Raw genomic sequence first — 26,512 nt, 5'->3', positions numbered from 1 at the left:
TGCAGAGGGAAGAAAGTTTGTGGTTGAGGAAGTGTGACATAACACACGTTTTGGTTGGACTATTCCACGAGACCATAGACAAGACGTCGCGTACAAGAAACTTCGTTTTCAGGACAACGATGACTAAAAGATACTTATACACAATAAATTCCCCATTTCAAATATGATGTAAGCATAAACTATCGAAACTTAGCGCAAGACACGCGTTTTAAACAATAAATTGTTCAGTTCTGCACGGCGGTCACCATCCAATCAAATCAACGCTTCCATTTAGACCGCTGCCCAAGTTGTATCCCGGGAACTTCCTCTCAATTTGAAAATGTCCCATCAAGGCTTCAGGGACGCCAACTTATCGTGAACTTGGTCGTGTTACCAACTGTGACTTTTTTGTAAGTACATACGTGGTCGACAATAACTTTACATTCAATCATTCAGTGTTAACTTCGCTTCTCCGAAGGAAAATCTGGCACTTGTACCGATATTTTTCGTTGCACTGTTCATAAAATGCACAGCGTTCGAGGGTTTGCGTCGAGGTGCGCAAGGTTTGTGTATGTTTATGACGGGCCCTGTTTTGGAGGGTCTATGATATACCTGATCATGATGCACTTTACACATAACGTATTTGCACATAGTGTAAGGGTAGGTTAATAAAAACAACACCGAAGTTTGAGCATCAAGTACGGTAACCGTATACACCGTGCGTGTTTTGCGACGAGAGCACAGCCAAACGATGGTCAGTAATAGGAATACTGTCAGCTGGCTATCCCCTGCTCGGGCATTTACTATACACTGTTTATATGCGTATGCAGGGCTGTGAAATGACACAGACAAGGAGAAGGGAGTACAACAGACAATGGGGCGGGAGACTGACAACGGGACAACATATAGAATGTAGATACGGATCCATGGTGTGGCCATAGGCTTTTTTCACATTATTTCTTTGGCCATAGTTGGAAAGATTTCTCTGAATATTTCACTATATAATGTGAATGAAGTAATCTGTACCAGATTGATACATTGTGAACATCCTATTTTTTGTTTTTTAACAAAAAGAGCACTAAAAAATCAAACTTTAAAAATGAAGTCTGGGGTCTCTCATTTGATTTGTCAACACTTTACAATTTAAATGTAATATCTTTTGGATCTTAAATGTTTAAAAACTGATATTGCATGGTGTCATCAAGAGAGCCCTGTCTCAAAAACCTTAGGCAGGCTTTTCAACCTTGTCATACCATTTCAGTCGTTTATATACTTCGGCCACAAATGTTCATCTCTTGTGCAGGACTTGAGATGATACTAATCTCTGGGTCACCCACCCCTTGGATAAACGTAATCAATAAAATCTGCACAGATTCATTTCCAGTGTGAAAGCTGTCCAAATATAGTGCTTGCTCATTCTTGATTTTCACATTCACAGTTCATGGTCGTGAAGAATCGTTTGTAATAAGTTACTGGTTCTTTCCCTACCTCTAGCTTGAAGGATAAATTGAGGTTGTTTCTTTGTTTTTTTTCAGTAGTGAAAGTGTGAAATGAAGAATGGAGAAAATAAAGGTAAGACACAAAATCTCATATTTAAATAAGCTGCTGCAGAGTGGGACACTCAAAAAACCCTATTTGTTAGATATACTACTTGCTGTTTCACAGGTATTTTAAACATTAAAGTAATTTCCTATGAAGTGATGTGTACACAACTGAATTTTAGTAGCCCACCTAGTATCCAGTTCAGTAAAAAACAATCTGATATACAAAAATTTATTAGTTACAATTATGATAATGAATTATAAGTAATCCACATAAATATACACCAACAACAAGATTTTTGAAAGTCCAAGTGATGTATATCTTGAAAGTCACAAATGACCATTATATTGTTGAAAAAATCTCTCTGTATTGCTGCAGGCACTCTTAAGACAAGGAAGAGGAGCACATCAAGAAAGGATTTGTGTGACACCCCAAAGAAGGATTTTTTCACCATCACCTCAAGTAGAATGGATTAAGAGGGTACAACAATCAAGACAGTCTCCCAAGAAGTCTGATGACACACATGTATTTGACTCTAAGCAAGATGAAAATTTCTCTGCTAATAGAGTTCACGGACACAGGACCAGTCAAAGTCTAAAGGACTCGTTCGGAAACCAAGGACGGCAGATTTTCAAAGATGAATGTCATCCCACGCCAGTTAATTATAAGAAGGAAAAAGTGTACAGTGAAAGGCAAATAGTGGGGACCCCAAGGAATTGTAAACAATATGTGAATGACAGGCCTACTCCCACAAGAAACCCTATCATGTCACCAGCGGTAGCCCTACAAAAAATGATGTTGTTACAACACAGGTCAACAGGAAAGACATCGGAGATGGCTGGAGAAAAAGAGCAAAATCCAAGACCTCGAGAAGCCGAAGATGGCGGAGATTCATCCGAGATGTCAGCTGAGACCAGTGAGATGAATACAGCTGTTGAAGATGACAGCATTCAAGATGAGTTGAGTGCGTCGATTGGAACCAGTGAAATGGCAAACACCCTGTGTGATAGTTTGAGGAACTCTGAAATCACTGCATCTGACAACAGTATGGCTATATGTCTTTCAGAAGTGAGTACGGAACTTTCAGAGGAGCAGCATGAATCCATAGGTACGTGGCTAGTAAAGTTTAAAATGCTGATATTAAACAAAAATTGATGAAAATATACAAAATATTGGATGTTTAAACCTCCTTAGTGTGCAAAGATACAAGCTTTAGTGAATGTGCTACAAGATTCAGGGGGGCTGGAGTCACTTTCCAAGATTTTGGACACATTCATTGGTTATCTAACACTGGTTTTCTGATAGTGAAACATTTTGTTCATATCATTTTCCTTCATTTTATGTTAAATGTAACACATTTTATTTGCATATTGAACAGTTAACAAATGTATGAATTAAATTAAAATGTCAAACCGACAAGCTTGGCTTGTATGTCACTTGTGTGAACACAGGATATACTATGATATATCAAGATGTCTACATCAAAGTAGTTGTGTGGGATAATTTATCTGTACAAAGAGGAGAACATCGTAATTTACTGATTTCTTATGTTTGTATTTTTTCAGGATATACCAATGTCGCTGCAGGCCCTGTTGAAAACACAGAGGAAACATTTGATGATGAAACCCCTAAAATGGTAAGGATAACGCTGTCTGTCACAAAATGTAGATGCTGTTCTATTTGTACGCATCATGTTGTGATCCCCTGAAAGTTTGAATAACTACATGGAAAGAACTGAAGACAAAAACACAGCAATATTGTCAAATTTCATACGTATTGTAGTTGTTAGTCACTGCACGCATCACCTCATGACATTTTGTCATGTTTTTGATAGCTAAAGGATAAAAACTGAGGAACACTTAAGTTGTCTGTTTAAATCTCAGTACTCTTAACACTTTCAGTACATTTTGCTTGACAAATCATTCCATAATTAGTGTACGGAAAATCCGAAATATCACTGATGATTTGGTGTGATAAAGTGTAGACCCTCGAAGGTCTATGGGTAAAGCATGTTTCTAGCTCCATGGGTAAAATGACGTACATGGCTTGTCATGCACAATCGCCCTTTGTGATATTAACACTTGTCAATATGCTACACTTTCAGTCCTTTGACAAGAAGAAAACAGTGGACATGACTGAATGGGTGATCAAACCAATCAAATCCAATCAAACTATTGCTATAGAAGGACATAGAAGGTTGGCTCTCACTTTTGTCTAGAATATCATGTCTTCATATCATACTGTTCTTATAATTATTGCATATATATTGGTGAATATATAGAGGTTTATTACCCAATATGGCCTGTTCCTGTGTCGTATCAGCATGTTTTTCATTAGTGCTGCAGAAGACATGAGACAAAGCTGAGTGTCTGACTCAGAACAAATCTACATGAATGCTGATACGACACAAGGAACAAGTAATATTGGGTAATTAACAGATTTATTATATACCCATGCCAAGAATATAAATGACTGGAAAAAACCCTAAAATTTTTGGGCTTCACTTTTATTGCCCCACACGCATGAATATAGAAATATTTAAGTAAGCAGGCTTCACTCATAAATTATATAACGTTTCAACAGAAGTCAGCACCATGCACAACAATGCAGGTAAATTATTCACACCTAGTCTGTATTTTCATTTTCCAGTGGGGATCCTGAAGATGATCACTGGATGACTTCCGTAATTGTAAGAAGATTGACTTCTAGGACTGTGGAGACTGCAAGTGGTACAGTCTATAGACTACATGGAAACATTGAAAGCTTGTTGACATTTGATGAAGGTAGGTCTTGCTTACAGGGAGGCACTGTTCAGATCCGCCTTGTGTCTTTGTTAGATTCCGCGTATACATGTACATGTCATATGTGTATACGTATCATCACAGAGATAATACCATCCAATGAAGATATCAGTTCATGTACCACAAATTTGTACTGAAGGATAATTTTATGCCATGCCTGTCAATTATAAAATGCTGTAATCTATTTGCGTCACTGTTTTCATGTGTAATTGTCAGTTTTGACTCTGTACAATAGACTTTGTTTCATTTAAATGACTTACTGGTCAATTTGATTTACAGGCTATCTGAAGTTGAAACTCTGTCACACCTCAATTGTGCAGTATGAATCAGTTGCCTTGTATAGGATAGTTATGTACATGATACCATGGAGTCGGTCATGAGTCATTGATATTGCAGTGTCCCTAATGCGATGTGATGTGTAAATACAGGGTGATACATGTGGCAAAAGAGGACAGGATCTTGCCGTTTTGCCTGCACTCTGTGACCGAATATGTGTTAGCCTTGGCCATTGTCTGTGCAGTAATGTGACAATAGACTATGTCATCAGGCCATAGTATGTGCATTAATCAAACATTCCATTTGCTTTTTCACAGGATTTTCAAAGTCATTTGTGCAGGCCTTTACCAAAGGTTTCCCAGTTGATTGGGAGGATCTGGTCAGAGAACACTTCCAGCAGTCACCTAAGTATGTCACTTTTACACTGTTTTGGATGTTCTGCAAAATTCTCTAGATTTAGAATTATCGAAGGCTTTATAAATTATTGACATGTCTGACAATAATATGTGTTCTGTTCATTACACTTGTTTTGCCAATTATTCTGGAACTTCAAGTGTTTTTGTTAACATAACTTATCAACAAAACGTTGAATGTTCTCCGTTTATAATGGCTTATTTATCACTTTATTTACCTACTGAAACAATTCTCATGAAAACACTTTGCAGAAATAAATATAATTATCTAGGAAACTGAATGCTAGATGAGCTTCTCTCCTAAAAGAAAACCTACCAGTAGCGTCAGTTAATCTACTGCTGTAAGCGTCATCCCACTTTGTTTCTGCCACTTGACAGTTTGAACAACACTGTTTCAAAAAACATGTGATCACTGCCATCATTATCATTATTTAAGCAATAATGTGCCCCTCCCTGCCTATGTGGGAGACAACAAACATTGCATGACATAATGTACAAGGTGAAGCCGAGTGAATCATGGAGTGAAAAGTTTGCGTGAGTCCATTATGGGCAGGGAGCGAGGTGGTACATTATTGGGATTATTTTATAGTTTTGGCAAGCCTAGTGAATTTGTAGATGTAGAAAACATCTGGCAGTAATAATCTGAGGATATGAAGTCACAAAATTAACTGGTATTGACAAAACTATTATATAATGTACATTATATTACCATGCCCAGTCCATTGCGTTTTAATTGGTCGAGCTGCACCACGTGACTGCCCACAAATACACAGTAATGGTTTGTTTTCATGCACGTAAATATGAATAATATCGTAAACATAGTAATTTTACGGCTAAAACGAAAATTGTGATTTGTACAAAGATCATAATCAACCACAAAATAAAATGGAGCATTTGTGGGCCTAGTTTAGACACTTTTTTCGAAAAAATCTCTGGATTTGCAAAATTTTTGCAGCGCGCACTACTCACTGACAGGTTCTGGGGCCCCGTTGTCGTTTGCACGGGAAATTTTCGTAAATTTTGACGGTTTTTCGGGGTTCGTTGATAATATAATTGAAATAACAGACTCCACGCAGACCATTAACGTTTATTTATGGGCGCGGGCAAGAGGAAAGCCAAATTAACGGGCTCGGCAAGCCTCACCCGTTAATTTTTGGCTTTCCTCTCGCCCTTACCCATAAATAAACGTTAATGGTCAGCGCGTCGTCCGTTATTTCTATAACATAATATCTTCGGAAAGTGGATCTTGAAGTACGGTACAGTTATATGGTCGCACCTGAGTTACTTCCCATGTTTTTCAAAAATCAGTCTGGCATTAAATTTTAACACTTTGCTGAAGCGTAATTGAAAATGCACCAGTGCTTTTGGAATCCTACTATAAATAGCAAAACAAGATCTCCCCTGGTGAACCAAAAGAATTTAAAGGCCCTGGCTGAAGTCAAGCAACTCTCAATAAATAGCAAATGTTTTCATGAACTCTACCAGTGTCAAACCCCAAATATTGTGGTTTTGGAGAAAGGCTCATAAGTATTTACTGCTTTTGAAGGAAGGTGATTACATGTCAGAAGAGCCCTGAAGATGATCTGGAAGTCCAAAACAGCCAAGAGATGGACCAGACTGGGAAAGAACAACGTATAACCCCAATGCCAAAACAAACACAGAATGCTAAGAAGGGACAAACACGAGGCAGACCTGCAACAAAGTCTGTGAAGCCAACACCAAAGGAAGTATCCACACTCAAGTCAAAATCAAATCAAGGTTTGTTACTATCATATGGTTCAAACATTTATTTTCACTCTGGGTTTTCAGCAATGTATGAAATGTGAATTCAGCTTATTTCAGTGACTACTGGTCTTGCAATCTTGCTAAAATTCTCATGGTAAATCAATCGTTACCGGCATTAGCCAGCTTAGGGCTCACGTTGATCCATTGTTTTAAATTTCACTTACAAACTGTCCATGTAACTCACTTGTGAATCATTTATTTTTGGAGCCATCTCATCCAAAATGTTTTGCCATTGATCACCTTATTTTTTCATAAATCATGGAAAAAAACTGTCAGCATTGTACAGTCTCCATGACCAACCCAAGCATGAATGCCTGACAGTTTCAAGTGCAGCATTTCAGCAACGGCTTCAAATTGTGTGAACCATTTGGGCTTAGCAATTTCACTGGCACTGTCTTGATGCATTTGGTATTGTAAGGAATTGGTGCTTTTAGTTCTGCATGACTGTCTAAATGCGTCGCTTCCATTTAGATCATGTTTTACTGGCACTCATCCCCTTTGATTGTCAGTACAACATTTGATGACAAAATCTAGCTTGAGATCGCTTGTAAGTCGTTGCCTGCTAACCTCATGAACATCACCTAAAAACTGTAGAGAGTAGCACCGAGGAATAATGCAATTGACAGTCTTAGAGGCCATTTACAACTGCAAAATGGCTGATCGACCACACGATTGTAGGTCTTTTCCGCTAAGGGCTGTTTTGAGGGAGGGCCTCTGCCCGAGTAAACATCCTTAACAAGTTTAAATGAAGAAATCAAGACTCGGGGATCTGTCTCTTGAAGGTTTTCTTTGAGAATGCTGCCAAATCCACATCCCTCTTGGAAAATTCAAAAAGACATAGTGTTCTTTAATCCTGATTCCTGTTTGCAGATTATAAGACACCTCCGTTGAGCAGTGATGGTACCATATACTACAACAGCCTGCAGACATCAAGCCGTGGACGACGAATCAAACCACCTCTGGCATACTGGGCAGGGGAGCAGGTAGTCATGGATAACAATTTTTGTGTTGTGGAGATACGTGAAGGTAGAGGTGATCTGACGCCCCGGTGCTCCAACTCCAGACTGGGATTGTCAAAAGTGAGTTATGATAGCTGTTGTATGTTCAAACTCCAGATCTGATCCGTATTGAATTGTCAGTGATGATAGAGATTTTTAATGTGCTCTTGTTTCATCCACCACTGCTTCAAAAATTTGCGAGAAGGAAACTAAGCTATTAAGGTAACAATGGACTACAGTTGGCAAAATGATGTTTAGCCTGCCATTTGTGTCTTGTATGACTTTTGTGCTGTGTTTTCTTTGGTTTCTGGATCCCTGTATTGTATTTCTCACGCATTGTAAGTTTCTCACCTTGGGTTTGCCAATCAACCTGCAATATGGAATCCAGTCTGATGTTGATCAATTTCTCCAGTGTCTGGAAGACGTGGTCTTATTTAGCATTATGGTTGTGTATAGTGCTGTTTTTTTGTTCGTTTATTTGCTTGTTTTGCATTGTTGATCATTTTTACGGCATGCTTAATGCAACAAAACAAATGATAATACTATGTGTGTCCTAGAATAGAGCATAAATTTATTTCTAAAATGAAGATCAGCAACAATAACTGAATACATATGTTAACTCATATCCCCACCCTAAGCCATTGTTTATCTGCTTTAGTACAAAAATGTTTGATTTTCATGTCACATGGTGTTCATTATTTCTCTTTGATGTTACAGATATCCTTGCAGTCATGTGATATTTTTTTCTACATACGCATTTCAGTCTTAATGTATTTTTAATTCCTTAATTCTTGAATTGCTTTCAATTACAGAGAGAGCAACGTGCCTTAGAAAGGAACACAAATAAAACTCTTGAAACTAAAAAAAAAGGGAAAAGCACTGTCAAAGACAAGCACTCCGATGGCAATTCTGTGACAACATCAACCAAAAGAGGGAAGACAAAATCTCACAGAAACCAAGCTCGTAGAGCAGCCAATGAGGAAACTACAGACACTGAGATTGAGGAACATAGCAAGGGAAGAAACCGGAAACCATCAGATGGAAATAATGGAGGAACTCAAAAGAGACAGAAACAAAGACCGGCCAAACTTTCAAAGAAACACGTGACAGGGTTGACAAGTTTGGAAGAGAGTGAGTTGAGTCAAGATGAAAGAGGTACAATGTCGTCAGTCTCCGAGAATTCTCAAAGAAAATCCATGGCAAGGGCTGAGGAAAGCTCTGAGACAGACAATCAGGGAGAGCAGGCGTGGAATAATGATTACGAGATATCACAGAAAGACGAAGACTTCAGGAGGAAAACACGAAAAAATCCTCAAAGGGAAAGGAAAAATAGAGCTACCAGAGCAAGCAGGACAGGAAAGACTACAGGCAGGGGCAGAGAACAAGATGCAAACAACACCGACATCGCTTCTCCAAACCATCACAAGACATCGGTCAGTGGCAGAAAGAATCAACGAACCTCAAAGATTGAAATTTCTTGTGAGGATGAAGACACTGACATGGCTCGTGAAGATGTCAGTGGAGGAAACACAGCAAGAAGATCTAGAAGACAACGGAGTAGTAGAATGAGTAGAGATGGGGATTGCAGTGTTGAACATGTGAAGGGGAAGTGTGCTTCTACCATCCATGGCTTACAAATGATGCAGAGTCGGCGAGGTGCTGTTAACCCGCAAGGGATGGATGTCAATCACAGGTCAGAAGACGAACCAACGGTCAAGCGGAGAAGAATCAGACAGGCCCTTGATACAGACACTAACACAGAAGAGGATGTGCTCAGTGACGCTGGGAGCGCGATTTCTGTATTGAGCAAACAAACTGCCTCCAGTACAGACTCTAATAACAACACTAATCATAAAGGCAGTAACAGGCGGAAGGGCAGGCCAACACAAAGGTGCCGTCAGAAAACTAGCGGTCGTCCATTTAAAGTGAGCAAAACCGAACATGAAGAATATAACGAGGACATAACCCAGCATCCATCGCGTAAGAAGAATAGAAAAAGTCATGTCAAGACAAAAGTGACTAAACCAACCAAAAGCCTTGGAAAGAAACAGACGTACCATGAGAGTCAGGATTACAGTGAAACCAGCAATGATGAAGGAGAGCAGATGCTGTTGACACATAAGAAATCAAACAGTAGGTCTTTTACTAGACAAGCACCAGTGGACGATGATATAATCTCTCTATTTAGTGATGATGGAAGGAGAGATGGAGACAGAAAACTCTATGATGTCAGTCAGAAAGAGGAAGCTGCACAGAGACGTGTACCCCCAAATGAAAGTGGGAACGACTTTTTCGATTCCTTTGGCGCCAGCTTCCAGGAGAGAAAGAAATAAGCTCACGAGAAGTGGGCATGAGGGTAACAAAACAAAGAAATGTATGAATCATGGAGATGAACTTGACACCCATGATCGTGATGTTCCTGGTAGAAATAGAAGAAAAATGCAAATGGAATCCGCTGAAGAGATGGATAGTGACTTTGAATCCGATCAAGGCCGAAGTGACCGTAACGTGAGAACAGCTCCGGCGTCTCCAAGAAAGGAAAACAGACTGAGGTCAGGCAGAGGGAAAAGAAACAATAGTAACTTGTATTTCACTGGAGCTTCCAAGGCAGAGGCTGCTGCTAACCAAAACACAGGCAGTGCATGGACAGAGCATAGGAAGGCTGCAAACGTAAATACCATCTACACTGGAGATTCGGCAATTAATTTACAGCAGGACATAATGGAAACTCTGTCACATCAAAAGTCCTATTACAGGGCAAGTCGTCTGAAAGACGTCAGGGTTGAGCTGTCGGACATCAAAAAGAAAAAGAATTTCAGCGTGAGAGAGGAGTATGAACTCAGTGAAGATGAGGCTGGAATTGACAGGATTGCTGAAGAACTGCGAGAAAAAAGGAGCTCAGCGGAGACCAAGGGAAAGGTAGATCGGATCCGGAACAGGAGTTCAGGGAGCAAGAGGAATGACAGAGAAACTGCAGAGGCTTCCAAATTTGTCCCCATAGCCAAGCACACAGGTCCACAACAGTCTGGCTGTGAGAGAAGTAGTAGGACAAGAAAGAAACAGATGAGGCATGCCGAGGTGACTGACGATTTTGACAATGGTATCAGTGATTCTGAAATACATCATGGAATGACGGAACATACCAGGAAAAGGAAGAATCAACCGGTGAAGAAGACTGCTCAAGATTTTAAGAGGATTCACTTTGATGAAGAAGAAGTGGTAACCAAAGGAACAAGAAAAGCAAGAAGTCCAAGCAGAATCAAAATTCAAAAGGTATATTAATTTTGAATTGATATCTCACTATGAAATTTGTTTCCATCTTTGGCATTGCAAAATAAAAAAATATGCAGGGCCACCACTTTGATAGTGTTCATAGAATATTGAGCATTTAAATATTACTTGTGTCCTTTTCTAGCCCATTTCATGGAGATATGTTGTCAATAACTGACAAATTCAAAACTTGTGGGAGGAGAGAGACTTATTATAATCAACTGTCTGACTTCTTCCTGCAGCCCCGGTAAAAGTATTAGCGGGAAAAGGGACCTTGAAAAGAAAGAAACAAATTCGACAAATATTAGAACAACAAGATGAAGGACATGAAGATGATTTCTTTGCTGAGCAAGAGGCGGAAAATCAGGTATGTGCGCAAACCCTTGATTTGATTTGAAGTGGGAACGTAAATGTATTGAGGGGCTGGCAAATCCTGCAGTATGGTTGCTGACTATGCACTGAAGACAGTCCAGGGATCATGTGTCCCTGGGACATTCCCAGTTACGGTTAGAGTTAGGGGTTAGATTTAGGTTAGACTAATAGTGTTTAAAGTTCAGAGATAATGCAGCGGCATCCGTTAGAACACACAAGACCTTGGATAGCTAACTGTAGCCCAAGCTACTAATAATGGAACATATAATCCCAGAACTTTCTTCAGTGGAGAAAATAGTCTCATTCCAATCAAGGATGATGAATTTACAAACGCCAATGGACTTCTATGTCAGAGAATTTACCCAAGTCTAGCAACATACGTGTAGACTGCAGCCCGGCTAGACTTGTTCTGAACCCTAAACACTGAATGAATTTATCTGCTTGCCTGACATTGCCATTTGTATCAAAGATCGATTTTATTTCAAATGAGCAGCAATCACTTTGATGCAGAAAAGAAGATAAAACCCCGCGGGCATTCTCAATGTTACAACAGCATTCTATTGTATTGCACATCGTGTTTCATTATTGAGCCACAACAAATAGTCAAAGACAAATGAGGAAATAAAAGCTATCAAACATACATGTGGTTGTTCGTTTAATCTAATTACTGCGGTGTTTACTTTTCAGTTTGTGAAGGGATTGGAGCTTGATGAGGATGAAGATGAAACTGCGGAGGGTGACTTCACATCCAACTACCAGACTCCATCTGCCAGGCTACCACGCTTAGCGCCATTCTCAGAAAAGAAAACGCCTCACACGTCCAACTTTCTCAGTCCGGGATTGCTCAAGTCCGTCAATCGGTCAGTAATGAACCACTCTGCCTTTTTAGTCACTCCTTCCAACAGCCAAGACACACTGAAAATGACAACTGCACAAACATTTAGCTTGAGTTACGTGAATTCATATCAAGTAATTTAAATTGAATTTACAGCTGCTGGAGACATTTATTTCCCTTTCTTATACAGGTAGTTTCTAACAATGATATGCTGTGGAATGTCTTTCCATCTTCTTGTATGTTTCATCCATCGTGAACATCACTTTTTTTTCATTTACTTCGACAACTCAGGGACCACATTGATAGGTATGTCAATCAAGTCAAGAAGAACAGAAAGGTGACATCATTAGCTCAGAAGATAAACAAACATGCAAGAAAGGTAAGGAGTGCTTTATCTCAGGGATATGTGGTTACTTTTCAGAGATGTTTCAACGCTTTGTTTCAGCTTTCTAAACACAAAGTAACAATGTCATGGTGATACACTTGAACTTTGAAATTTTTCCATATTTCTGTTAGCAGCAGTAAAATGTCACACACTTTTCTGTGTTTAGCAACAATGCTATATTTGCAATCAGCACTACTGCAACATGGTTCTACATGATTCAAACAATAAGCCATTATCATCAGCTTAGTGTTTTCAGCAGTAAGTGTGAAGACAAATAACTGTGAATAAATAAATGAATGAATGAATGAATGAAAGACCGTGCTTTAATATTGCAATTTAAAATACATGGATGTGTGGCAGGAATTAACAAGTACATATTAGTGTGAATGAATCCCCAACTCATTCACACACAAATTTCACCTGAAGTAATTTGTCTATGAACAGTGATAAACTAGAAAGGTGATTGTCACACTTTTTTTTTTTTTTACAGGAAAGGCAAGCCACCCATGAACTGCAGAGCCAAGAGCCACCAATCACGTCGTCTCAGCTCAGTAGCATTTTCGAAGTCACAGAACACAGCGATTCTGAGGAAGAACGTGACCACTACTGGTCTGATGATGACTGAAGATAACACATATTGTATCTCATTTTGGTGTCGCACTGAATGTTCTACAGACTGATTTTTAACATTGCTGAGTACAACAATCTTTTTTTGTATATTTTGCATCTCTAAACTCTTCCACTATGGTTGTTGAGTCATCAAGCATTTGGAATAGTTTTAACATTTGTAAATAGTTTTATCATCAAGTGACATCATAACTCTTTGTATATTTAGATTAATATTCAATATACAACTGTTCATTGTAATTGCATAAAATCCTTATAAGAATGATAGACAATCACCTGTGCTCACATTGGATGACCTCTATCATAGTTTAATTGATGTCTGTTGCCGCCTTTGTCTCAACCATACCAGCCAAATGTTGGCACTTCAACTTTCATAGAACATTTTAAAAAAAATTTCAAATGTATACCTTTGTTCATAGATTACGGGCCAAAGAAAGGTGGCACCTTTCAGCTTAGAGTTTCGAGGAGATCAAATGAACAGTTTGTTAGTTCACTGAAAATTTGACTGTTATCACCAGGTGCTGAAATAGTCTGATAAGTGACATCATAAAAAGTACAAAAGTTGTATTGAAGTTCAAACTGTCTCATGAAATCATCGGCATTGGATGTTATTTTAGTGCTTAGCAGAATTAATCATAAGTTGAAAGGCGATTGAATTCATAACAACAGCACCTGAAAGGGCAGTGGTAAGATAAAATGATTTTTGCAAAGATTGAAGCATTGGAAATGATAAAAGACAATCTTCAGAAGAGTGACCAGTTGTTGACTTAACCCTTTCACCCATGGTTTGTCCCAAATCCATTGTTTTCTGTGGTAAAGTTGGACCTGTATAAGGGAACTGGGGGTGAAAGGGTTAAAGGGCCAGTAGCTGCATCTTTTGATGATTTCTTTATTATCCTTGATTTTGATGTCAAGTATAGTTTCTTGTGCTTCTCCCCAATGCATGTTGAGATGCACTGTATTCAGCTTGTCAACTCAGCCTGCACATGTATATAAGACTGCATTGTTGTGGTTGACATGTCGTTAAATGAATTTTTGTTCTGACTAGAATTCAAATGTGAGCAAGAATACACAAATAGAGACTGTTTACAAACTCAATAGTAGTGTTTCAACATGCTTGGGGCAGTAGAACAAGAGCTTTGACACACAAAACAAAAATTGTGAAAAAAATCATTAAAAGTTACAGCTACTGACCCCTTTATGGGCTCAAATGTGTTGTCCTTTTAACAAACTTCAGTGGTCTGTATAATTCATTCAATTTCATTTTGGCTCAAATGCCATGCTTGCTTGTTGATTTTCAGTTTACCAGACAAGTAAACATGAAGCCTAAATTTCATGAATTAACTGATACATACCAACTGATACTTACCAAAAACTATTTCTTCTTTCTGCCTACCTGTGGAGATAAAACAGGGCTCTGTCAGGCTATTTCTACAAGTTCCACCAAATAAAATTGTGTCCTTAATTAACTTCTTGTATCAAACGATATGTCAAATAATGCCAGAAGAGAGCACATGTTTTCCTTTACAAAGTGAAAACGAAATTGACTGAGCGACAACGATATGTCATGCCAGACAAAGTTTTGGAAGTTAAAAGTACTGCCAATCAGAATCTCATCAAAACACTGCCATATTATTTTGTAAGTACAATATTTAGCAATGAATTTTTCTACACAGCTGTTTGCCACGTGGTCTATTTCTTTATCAGTCAAAGAAAATAAGAATTTATTTAACATTTTTTATTATTCAGAAGAGTATTTCTTAGATGTTTGTTTTTTGTGATATATGTATTTTGATGTTCAGAGTTGCTATTTTATCTGTTGAGAAACTTGTAAGGAGTAAAATTATCGTATTTTCTTTATAGATGTTATCAAACTTGTAGTGATAAACTATGCAACAACAGTAATAAGTAAAGTTTACTCTGCTGGAATTCCAAAGTATCATTGGTAAATTACTACTGATACTTCAAGACATTCAGTTTTATTAAAGGTCCAGTAGCTGTATTAGGATGATGTTTTCACTAATTTTGTTTTGTGTGTCAATTACAAGTTCTAGTTCCACTCGCTAAAGCATGTGAAACACCTGTGTAGTTTGTCAACATACCGTACTGTCATATGCATGTAAAATGCAGTGTTATTGTTAACATTTGAATTCTTGTCCGGACCAGAATTCACTCGTCAACAATAACCAAGTATTTTACTCATGTACAGGTAGAGTTGGAAAGCCAAATACAGTGCATCACAACATGCTTTGGGGAGTAGAACAAGAAACTATAGTTGACATAAACAAAAACAAGGGAAAAAGTCAAAAGTTCCAGCTACAAGTCCTTCCTTTAATGGGTCAATAGTAGCCAGCATTGTACGTATCTACATATATCCTGTAGCAACTGCCAGGTCATGCAGGGTTGCTTGTGCCAGGAAATCGGGGTGTCCACCTTAAAGGAAAAAAAGCTGGTTATCCCCCAGTACAACCATGAAGGGATTTCACTTCTGAAAGTAGTGTGTCTATCACTACTTGAAAACCATATCCAGGTCTATCCACCAAAAAGTCCCACTACACAGTTTTGTTTTGAACGCTGGTCTGTATGATAGACTTCTCAGACTGTTGTATATTATGGTAAAACAAACAAAATTTGATTTCCTTTATCTCTAATCTCAAAGTTCTTGAAATAAACAAAGTGCCAAGTTTGATAGAGTTTACAGTTTTGCAGGTTAGTTTTAGTTATTGAATATTATTTGTGGGGAACCGCCAGATACCATATTATCAAAAAAATAAGTTGAATCATAGACAGTTTTCTCTACTGTCTATTGTTGAATCAGTCAAGTTGAGGTAAAATAATATGGTACTTTTGTTGTGTTGAAGTGGAATAGTCAGTAATGTGTAAAAGTGTTGGTGATAGTCTACAGATTTCAGATTGATCACAAAACTTCAATTGAACTGAGCTCAAAGTGCCTTCCTACCATAGAACAAATGAGTTTCACCCTTTGACTTTGTATGACAAACTGAGATGGTCCCTATGTGTGCCAAAATAGTCGGCTGGCATCAGTGTGAGATCTGTGATGAGTCAACCATTCTTCCTGACCACGATTTAACACAGTGTGCCAGCTAAATCAATGCATTGTGACACAATTATATAAATTCAAAGAGCGTTCTCCGTAACTCAGAAATCTGTACATATTGCACTGACTCGCGACTGTTCTCTGAATCTGAAGAAAACCAGTTCTCGCGTGTTTTGTTGTAGACTGACTAAAGGACATTCCAAGAAATTCTTAAATTGACGTAAATGCACACTGATTGAAGTTCAGAAGCCCGACATTGTAGTTGTGCTAGATGAAATTTGAGAAAAGTACAAAATTTAATGTAAAATCATGACTGATCATACTGGTATCTAAGTTATATCAGCTGGTAGGAGCACTTTTATGAACATGAAATCAGTTGTGAATGATGTGTTGAATGGACCTGTACAAGGATATGGGAATGAAAAGGTCCTCAGATCACATGGATCAGTTTACATGAATACGCACCCACCAGTGTAGTACCATACATAACAATGACAAATTTCTAACCATACCCCTGGCAGATATTCAGATTTTGCGTAGGTGTGGGTGACAGAATGCCCTCTCATGACAAATTCTCTCAGTCCAAGCTATGTGTGGTATGTGGTAGCACCACTGCAAATATGCATGTGCATCTGCAAATGCAGATGAAAGGGGCTTTCTATTTGCCAGAAGTTTTGAGATTATGTCACTGATAAATACACATTAAAGAGATTACAAATGTTTATTGCTTGTCTAAACTATGTGGATGACACATTTAGTCATAAGCTCTCTTTACCAACTCAAATTTTGAGTGACTGTACAAGGCATGGTCATGGGTCTAGATCTTTACATTTGTATGTTTTCATTCAGATCTCATTAAAATAGTTCTGTACAATTGTAGATAGTTTTCAATAAATTCGTCTGAGTATGCAGTTTCAAGACTGATCATTTATCAGTTATGGGTGGTCCTCAATCCCTGGTTCTGGAATCAGTGCTTGTTTTGACATTGACCGTTTACGTGATGTTAGTCCTTCATTCTCCTTTGAACTTTGTTTTCTTAACTTGTTTAGAGTTACCAGTAGAGCCTTCAATCAGCATATAGTATCTCTGAATCTCACTTACAAGTGTTGATCCCAGAGATCAACTTTGTTTTAGTCTATAAGAGGATTATGGAGTGTCATAGCCTTTTGTTTTCCATCGAAATTATGATCTAATAAATAGATTTCCCTGCAAAACAATCTGATGGCAGCACAGGCCTTTAAGATAGCAGTCAGAGCTGTGACTGATGATGATATACAGTGGGTGCATCTGCATGCATCTGTATTCTACACACCAGTGTCCATTGGAATTCAGCTATAGTGCTGGATAGTTACCCAAGAACATCTGCTTTGTTGAAATACAGATGTGTAGTATTATCGAGTAGCTCTTGCAAACTCACACCGCATGACAGTGTAAACCGACAAATCTTGTTAAATTATTCGGTGACACAAATTTAATGAACATAAAAGAAGGCTGAAGTAATTTGAACTAAAAATGAGATAATATTACAAAGATGTTGCATAAATGGACAGAGATGCTGCACTGACAAAATTTTTCATCAGAGAGTATTTTGTCATGTAGTTTCACATCATTTCCTTCTTGGTCTGCTGTATATAAGTACCCTACTTCAAACTTTGCACCATCACTCACAATCACTTGGTTATACCTAGCCACATACTATGTGACATAGCTTTATACATCTGAGTATGGCTGGGCAATTACAAACTTTGGTGTACAGAATAGAGATGCACAAAACGTAGATATAGGGAATTAACCGTCCTCTGAGCTGATAGTTACTGTATTACAACCATAAAGGTTGCTGGGGTTCAATGAATTGATTTGATAGTTACTAGAACCTTGAATATGTCAGTGTTCCTTTTCTTCAAATGCTCGTTGCCATGTTGGAGCCCCAATCAGGGCTGTTACTGAGGTATGGAACCATCACTGTCTTTTTTGTACATACCAGGGAATTTGGCATTTCACTGGTCCTATAGAACAGCAAATACTACTACACTGATATGATAAAGAATGGATGGGTACACAAGGCTAGTGGTCTAGAATGCCGAACCACAATCAAGACAGATTTGCTCACCCCTGCCACATCCTATGACATCCTAAATCTTAGCAATGCACTCTAATACCATATCATGCACACAAAAATACCGTTTCGAAATTTACTAATTATACATTTCTTTATTCATATTTTTGCATCACTCTGATGATGCAAGAAGCTGTCAGTGTGCACAGAAACTCTCTTACATGTAACATGATACAACATTTCTCAAGCAAAGCACAGAAACAAACTCATAATTGACGACAGCTATAACGGTGATGACCGTCTTCGTTAGAGAGATACAAAATAAATTTACCAGACAGGTACATACAGTCAAGTAAACACATACTAAAAAGGTTTCTTTTGTATTTAAAATAGAATTTTGCTGAAAACTAAATTGGCTTTATAGCAGATATATGAGTATTTGAATATGCAATTGATACCATGGTTCTGAAATAAATATAATACCAGAATGTGCTAGCCGTCAGGATCTGTCGTATCATTGTCCATAATCACGTGAAATTATTTCTCTTGATCAATAAATAGCACAATTGATTTGTACTGAAGTATTTACAAAGATGCACTACCAGCTAAAAAGGCGGAGAGAGACCGGAAAGCGTGTCACTATCTGTTGGTGTTTGGATTGTGTGTTGAGTACTGTGGTGCAGTATACATTGCATTTGGTCTGAATTGTCCGACCCCAGCGCTCGGCAGCCCAGCGACTGACGGTGGATTATTGAAGACACCTGTGGGATGTCCACCGTGAGTTATGGGTTCAATGTCCGTGTGGAAACTAAGATTTTTATTTGGGGTTCCAAATGGCGTGCTGGCTGCCCTGCTGGGCGTCTGCGGCAATCCTATACTGTTGGCGTGCTGTGCCAGGCTGAAGCTAGGTGTAAATGCATTGAAGGCTGTTGTCGGGTTGGTCTTGGATGTGGCTAAGCTTGAAGGGAACTTTGAAGACGGTATGCTTGGTGTTGGTATAGAGGAGCCTGTAAATGATGAGTAAGGGGTTGGTCTTGCCCAGTCGTCTTTGAATACTTGTATCGTCAACTTGGAGACCACATTTGATAATCTATTGGTAACGTGTGCCAGCACCATCTGTAATTCATCATAAAAGCATATTAAAGGAATCATTATTGCAAAATATCACAACAAGACCAAACTTGGTTCAGACACATTATGGATAGGGGACAGCCTTAACAATTATGACGGTGAAAGGTCATAAAAACACTCCGGTCTGACTTTATAACATCTTGACTTTGAATGTGTTTATCACAAAAGAGCTATGTGGACTTGAACTAAATGTGAGTGAAAGACTTCAACGATTTTTTTCACACTGTCCTTGACAGACAACTTGATTGCCTATATGTGTATGAGATGGGCCATCTATTTGACTTGAAAACATATCCACGCTTCTGAGCCATTCCGTACAAAGGCTGTATATTTATGGAGGGAGTGACATACGCACACCAATGCTGACTGCGCAAGCACATACTATTGGATCGAATATACATACAACTTGTTACTCACCTGTTCATTGGCGTCTCTTCGTATCCTGACATGTAATGATCCTGCCAGAGTTCCAAATGATATCGTCCAGAAATGCTCATTCCTAAATTCAAGTACTCCATCCAAAGTGGATGCCTGGTCAATGTCAAAGGGGTAGTAAATCACTTGGTAAGTTTTCCCAAGTTCATGAAATAAGCTCCATGGAAACAAAGAAGGATGTCTTTCTGACTGGAAAAGGCTGTCGCTACTTAGAACCAACTTTTCACAAAGTCATCTTGGGCACAAGTTTTATCAAGCTAGATAATAGATTTTTCAAACAAAATCACAAAATCTCATCAGATTACAATATACTTTATTCATCGTTGGACAAAGGAAAACACCTGACCAACCCTTTCTGATCTAAAGACACAATAAGCTATTAGCAACAGCAATCATCTTGTAAATGAAGGTCAACATACAAGAATTCATTTTTCTTGATTATAGAAAGTCAGTAATCGAGAAATTAAGAAATCACAAAATACGACAGAACGTTGAATCACAGACATGGTCAATCTCTTTTATCACCATGGATTGATATCATCACACACTTTCAATAGAAAAGATAGAGTTGGGCTGATACACTTGGTTATGGGGGTGAAAGGGTTGATGTGATGGGACACGGAGACACTCACCTCCCTGAGACACTTGTCCAGCTGACCAATAATGTGTGCTGGAGTCGTCTGTAGCAGCATCTTGCCAGTGTAGGCACTCATTGGAAACATTGTGCCACATATCATACAGGCTAGAGACACAGCTGCTAATGTATCCGCTATGTAGTAATTACTGAAACAGAAGAGAATTTAATTCCATCATCCATGAGACAATTCTGATAAACTGCCCTTTTGATTTGATTTAACCAGACTATAGATCAACAAACACAGCTCTTTGGATTTGATATAACCAGACTATCAATCAAAAGACACAGGCTAGAATGTGTAAGTAATGCAACGTATGACATATGTAGATGTAAAAATAATAACATGTGCCGATCCTATATTACTACAACAAACTAATGACACAAATATTCTTCTTCATAGCAGTTCAGAGTACTAATATAAATCATAATCACAGTAGAGAGAGAGAGAGAGAGAGAGAGAGAGAGAGAGAGAGAGAGAGATACTGATTCACTACTTACTTTATTTCTATGAGTAAATGAGTTGCAAGGACAGACAATCCACCTGCAAATCCAATCAATGCCAATGGATTGACTCTTGGCAGCAGTAACTTGTCTAAACCAGGCACTACACTGCACATACTGAATGGAACAAAAAAGACAGTACAGAACGAATGAAATTAAGTTGACTGCACTCCAAGAAGTCTCCTTGAGCAGATATTTTATGAGCAAGCTAACGTCAGCAACTTCAAGGCTGTTTTATACAGTGAGTTCACCAATGCTTGTGTTGTAAAGTTTGCACTATGAGCAGTCCTAAATCCCCCAATCCACATCTGTGACTGACAGACCAATTGATATATGTAAAATCACACACACACATACAAACACACACACACACACACACACACATATACATATCCACCCACACAACAATGCTTTGTGTTTTCACGTTGTTGGAAACACTTCATTTATAGCTGTGATTCTCAGTTCAGCAGACACTGATAATTTCACAGCCATAATCACATCTCTAAAGTTTGATATTTGCAAAGATGCATAAAAAGCATACAGTACAGTTATCAGTCATGTGCCTTCCACGTCACCGACAACTTCCCCACATCAAAGAGACAACACTAACCTCCTACTCATGTCAGCAAAGTGTTCTTGAAGCCAGCTGGAGCTCGCTGCCAAGATAACGTGTTCAAACGCTCTGTTAGTGGACAGCATATGTGATAAAAAGATGAAAGAAGAAGCCTACAATGCCACCGAGGAGCAGTCGACCTGTGTGAATGTCAGGCTGCTCTATGAGCCTCTCAGTACTGAAAGAAAACAAGAGATTGGTTAGAAGGCAGGAGTTATCACATAGCAGAGGTAGAATTATATCATATTCACTCTATCAATTGCTCTAGGGCTTCTATTAGTCTTAAAATTTTCATGATATTTTTGCAGTGGGTTCAACGTTCACGTTGAGCTTTCTAGTTGCCTGACTTTTTCATTTCTTGCAGTATTATGCCATCTACAACTCCCTTAACAACGTTAACAAAAATTCAAGGGTAAAATACTGACGGAATTACTGTTTTCTTTATTTTTTTCAACTTTCTAATCCATAGAATGAGAATGCAATTACCAGTGAGATGTATATTTTGCCAAGTGTACCGGGCTTGGTTTATTTCTTTTAAGGCAAATTTAGAAGACAGTATGAAGTAAAGGAGTAAAGACGTGAGAAGTGTATAAAGAGTTGACCTTGGCTGTTATTGGTTTCTGCCTGGGACATGAGCGCGCTTTGAGTAAAATTCCAACAAATTTGCTGAAAACTGTTACCTTTCTTTGAGTACAAAAAATGCTCCAAACTGGGCAAGTATTGTTGATGAAAACACTGCCAGAACTTCAAACCTTTCATGTCTGGAAGAGAAAAGAGAAGCATGCAGTGTTAAACAGTGATCATTCCATTCTCTGTTCCCCTAGTCTAATAGTGTTGATCGCAATTTCGGGTTTGTTACTAAATATAGCTGCACGCGTGCGACTTTCGGACAAATATGCTGAAATTCCGACAAATTTTGTCATTGTATGCGCGGCTGTTGTAGCAGCTTGTAGTCTCAGTCATCAATTCAAATGAATAAGTGTGACGCTAAATAGCCATTCTAACACTCGCATGTTTTTAAATTCGTCGTTTATGCGGAAAGTACGGGCAAATGTTTATTTATGCATATAAATGAGAGAGAATAGTGACGTCATTTGCGATCAGAACTATTGAAAAGTGTAAGTCAGGAAGTTATGATAATAGCATTGATCGCGATTTCAGGTTTGTTACTAAATATAGCTGCACGCGTGCGACTTCAGACAATGCTGCCTAAAATTCTGACAAATTTTATTGTTGAATGTGCAGTTGTTGTAGCTTGTAGTCTGAGCCATAAATTCAAACAAATTAGTGTGACTTTTAGTAGCCATTGTAACACTAGCAGCTTTTATTTTCGTCGTTTATGCGGAAAATGCAGACAAATATTTATTTATGCATATTAATGAGAGAAAACAGTGACGTCATTTGCGATCAGTGCTATTCGTGGAATTCATCGCATACAATTCTGGTTTCAAGCAGGTGACTGTTGTTTACAGAGACAGAGGTAAATCTAGTTCACCTGAAAATTCAATGTGAGGCACGTTGGCAGAACTTACCCAAACGTAAACATAGGTGTTGGCTTCTGTTTGGTTGCCCAGACTGTGATCAAGCAGGTTGTGAGGGAAAACATATCGAATATTGTAAGGTAGGTGTATGCTGTAAGTGCTGCAATAGAATACAGAAGCAATGGATTAGCTAAACAATCTACCAATATTCTACAAGATCACTAATTTCAGATCAATGTTACAAATATGATCACAACTTCATTTATTGCTCATGATTGTCTAATTCCACTCAACACGATCTTACTATGCACATACTCATGAATATCTACATATCTTAGGAAAATACCCCAGGCATACAACAACCACAATAGCACAAGCTTGATGCACAGTTCTGACCACTGACAAGATATGATAATTTCAAATTTAAGTAATTGTATCTTTTTCACACTTTTGATGAAATAGGAGAAAATAATTTTAATAATTATTTAAAGACTATTATAAATATTAGAAACTGGAGAATCTTATTTTGGGATACTTTTACAACAATTAAATTCACAAAAGTTAAACTGATGATTTTTCTGGCAATGTACTGTGGCTCGGAAGATTATATCTATTTGGGTTGGTTGTTATTATTCACAACAACTTAGGGAGTCCAAAACTAGGACTTTTCCTCTACCTGATTGGTTGTTTGGGTTTCAAACAATTAATTAACTAAAAACTTGCTAGATGCAGTTTATGTTGCGCACTAGCCCGTAATTTTACAACATATCAGGATCAACATGGATTTGTAAAACATTGCAAAACATGACAAATTTCTCAATTCATATTATTCTGACGAGTGCTACTCAAGTCATAATAGTAATCCTCTTATTCAGAGCCGGCCACTACACATGTTATGACAAACACCGACAAATCTACATTTGAAAATAATATCTGAACAAACATACACTCTTTACCGATAGCAAACACACAGGTGTGGAATACTAATATAGTATAGTGTAATTGGGGACAAAAGATGTGGCAGTACAGAGTGGATTGAATGGCTTACCCATGCTATTTGTAGACTGGCACCATGTTAAAAGGACGAGGGACACTAGAAAATTTACAACCAGCAGAAATATTATTTTCCTTGCCTGTTGAAAAGAGAACACAATGATGAATGGACAGTATGTTTTGTACTGTGTTCACACATGTAATGTTGTGATCGTTCTAACAAAATAATGTTTATTTACTTGAAATAGAATGTCACATAAGTGAGATATGCCCATTTAATTATAGAACCTTTGTTTGACAATGTTTCTACAACAGAACATATCAGGGGTGCAAATTCTACTGGACAAGGACTAGTGAAAAGTAAAATCCCTAAGTACTGAGCAAAACTCACTCATATATGTATGATTTACGTGTACATGCCATCAAAAATCATACAAGATGTCAAAAGTGATATGCTCACCTGCCGTTCTTGTAAAACAATTTTTAATTCATGTTTGAGTCTTCCAAGAAATGATGCGTGTGTCTTGGAGAAAGGATGAATGGTTCCAGTAAACTCTGGATTATGGATGACACCATCAACACCGCTATGTTGCCTAACATCTGACAAAAAAAATATAGTTTGTAATTATCAAAATTCACTACAATAGAGACATTCTTTTTCACAGGTTGGCACTTTAAAGGGACAAAGTCGGCCATTTTTCATGAATTTGCTTTTAGACAAGATACGTGAAACCATAACGAAAATGAATTAATGGTCATGACCATTAATTCATTTTCGCCATGGTTTCAGTTGTCTAAAACTGGGGTTGAATATATGCTTGGTCACCCATTTATTCAATATCTATCAACATGTCAAACGATATAAGTAGTATTTTGTGTCAAACAAAATTCATGAAAAATGGCCGACTTTGTCCTTTTAAATTTGTAACATTTTGGCAGTATCATCATATGCCAAAATAGGTGTTAAATGATGTAAAACTTGACAAAAATTATAATTAGGCAAGAATTTGTTATATTTTTCAAATCAGTACATTCATTGGCACAGCATGGACAATATCTAATCACTGTTGTCTTTTATCCTGAATGCATGCAATCTATTTCTGATGTTTTGTGTTCACAATAGGAATTTGTACAGCAGTTCTACTTTTCAAGAATGTACAGGGACAGAAAATATAATGCAGACAGATCTTTCTGTATGAGACTGTAAAGACTACATTTCAATAAACAATCAAAACTTTATCACGTCTCCCTCTTCTACATTTAGGCACTCTCTATTGACTGTATTTTAGAATTTCACCGCTGAGGATTTTTTGTGATTATCTTTCAAAGACGTTCAAACTTCAATATGGGTGACATTTTTCTGGAAAGCAGATCAGAGATAACAAGCAATACACTGTCATATACAGCTGGAAACCTGCAATGCTACCACGTAAAAAGTTGTTCTTTCCTAGTTTTCCCTGTCACAGAACACAAAATTTAAATTTTTATCTTTTACTTTAGATTTTTTCTTTTGTTGCTGAAGCTAACATTGGGCAAATAATATTTGCTGATCATCCAATCATTGTTTATACATACATATGATGTATATATAACCCACTGCCGGGGGGGGGGGGGGGGGTTACTTATACATGTTCGTGCAAAGAATTAACTTTAACTTTGATTACAAATTAATAATTTAGGCGAGGTGATAATATGTGCGGCGGAATTTCTGAACACTTAAACGAATGTAATCTACAATGGGACAGTCAGTTCACCACCAGAGTATGGTACGTCTGTGTGCGGAGCCAGCTGACTGTGACAACTGAGATCATGAGAAACTGATACGAATGTAAGCCAGTGACCTTTCGGTCTCTTAGACTTCGACATCGCGTTTATCAGTGTCCCCGAGACAACTAATTGTTGCTTTACCATGACTAATTCAAAAGCGGTGTTTTAATCAAAATCAGCTTTTATGGTTTACATTAATTTTGAATCTCTCTTGTGGTAATCTTCCGGTAAAAAAGGGGACTTAGTGACTTACCTCCTGTTACCGCCTTGTTTGGAATGATATCCATTGAACTGTCAGGCGCGTCTATCAAATCAACAGCAACATTGTCGACTCTGTTCCCTCCATTACTGCTTCTCGATTTGTATAGATGGTCTGTGGTAGGATTCATGGCAGAGGGGTTAGTGTGCTTTCCTCTAAAATACCTGTCATTATGCACTTGCAACGTGGAATTAGGCACCGCAGAGGCTGCCATATTGTACCTTTACATGTATGTCCATATAACCTTGACTGTAATTGGTGGATGGCTAGGATAATAGCGAACAATATCCAATCAGAC

General features: G+C 38.1%; 2 protein-coding genes across 3 annotated transcripts; one reads left to right on the top strand and one right to left on the bottom strand.

Moving 5' to 3' along the window:
* The first annotated feature begins 301 nt into the window (after positions 1-301).
* On the top strand, positions 302-10,279 carry LOC139150025 (uncharacterized). 2 transcript variants are annotated; one of them, XM_070722167.1, is made up of 10 exons: positions 302-389; positions 1,515-1,551; positions 1,900-2,629; positions 3,087-3,157; positions 3,626-3,717; positions 4,171-4,304; positions 4,916-5,006; positions 6,558-6,769; positions 7,667-7,875; positions 8,607-10,279. In XM_070722167.1, exons 2-10 carry the CDS (start codon positions 1,537-1,539, stop codon positions 10,125-10,127), a joined length of 3,075 nt encoding a protein of 1,024 aa, XP_070578268.1. In that variant the 5' UTR covers positions 302-389; positions 1,515-1,536; the 3' UTR covers positions 10,128-10,279. The 2 variants fall into 2 exon arrangements, with proteins under 2 accessions (XP_070578268.1, XP_070578269.1); XM_070722168.1 differs by having other exon boundaries at positions 308-389; positions 1,518-1,551.
* An 8,563-nt stretch (positions 10,280-18,842) lies between these two features.
* LOC139150026 (zinc transporter 6-like) lies at positions 18,843-26,460 on the bottom strand. Its single transcript, XM_070722169.1, is given in 11 exon segments — positions 18,843-19,513; positions 19,946-20,059; positions 20,596-20,746; positions 21,099-21,218; positions 21,712-21,791; positions 21,793-21,892; positions 22,395-22,475; positions 23,247-23,355; positions 24,244-24,328; positions 24,649-24,788; positions 26,209-26,460. Coding segments are annotated over 11 exon segments (1,677 nt in total). The 5' UTR covers positions 26,429-26,460; the 3' UTR covers positions 18,843-19,036.
* Positions 26,461-26,512: the final 52 nt, after the last annotated feature.

This window comes from Ptychodera flava, chromosome 14 (assembly GCF_041260155.1).
Source record: "Ptychodera flava strain L36383 chromosome 14, AS_Pfla_20210202, whole genome shotgun sequence".
In the NCBI taxonomy this organism is placed as follows: Eukaryota; Metazoa; Hemichordata; class Enteropneusta; family Ptychoderidae; genus Ptychodera; species Ptychodera flava.
Note: the sequence above shows the minus strand (reverse complement) of the source record. Positions and strands in the feature narration are given on the sequence as shown.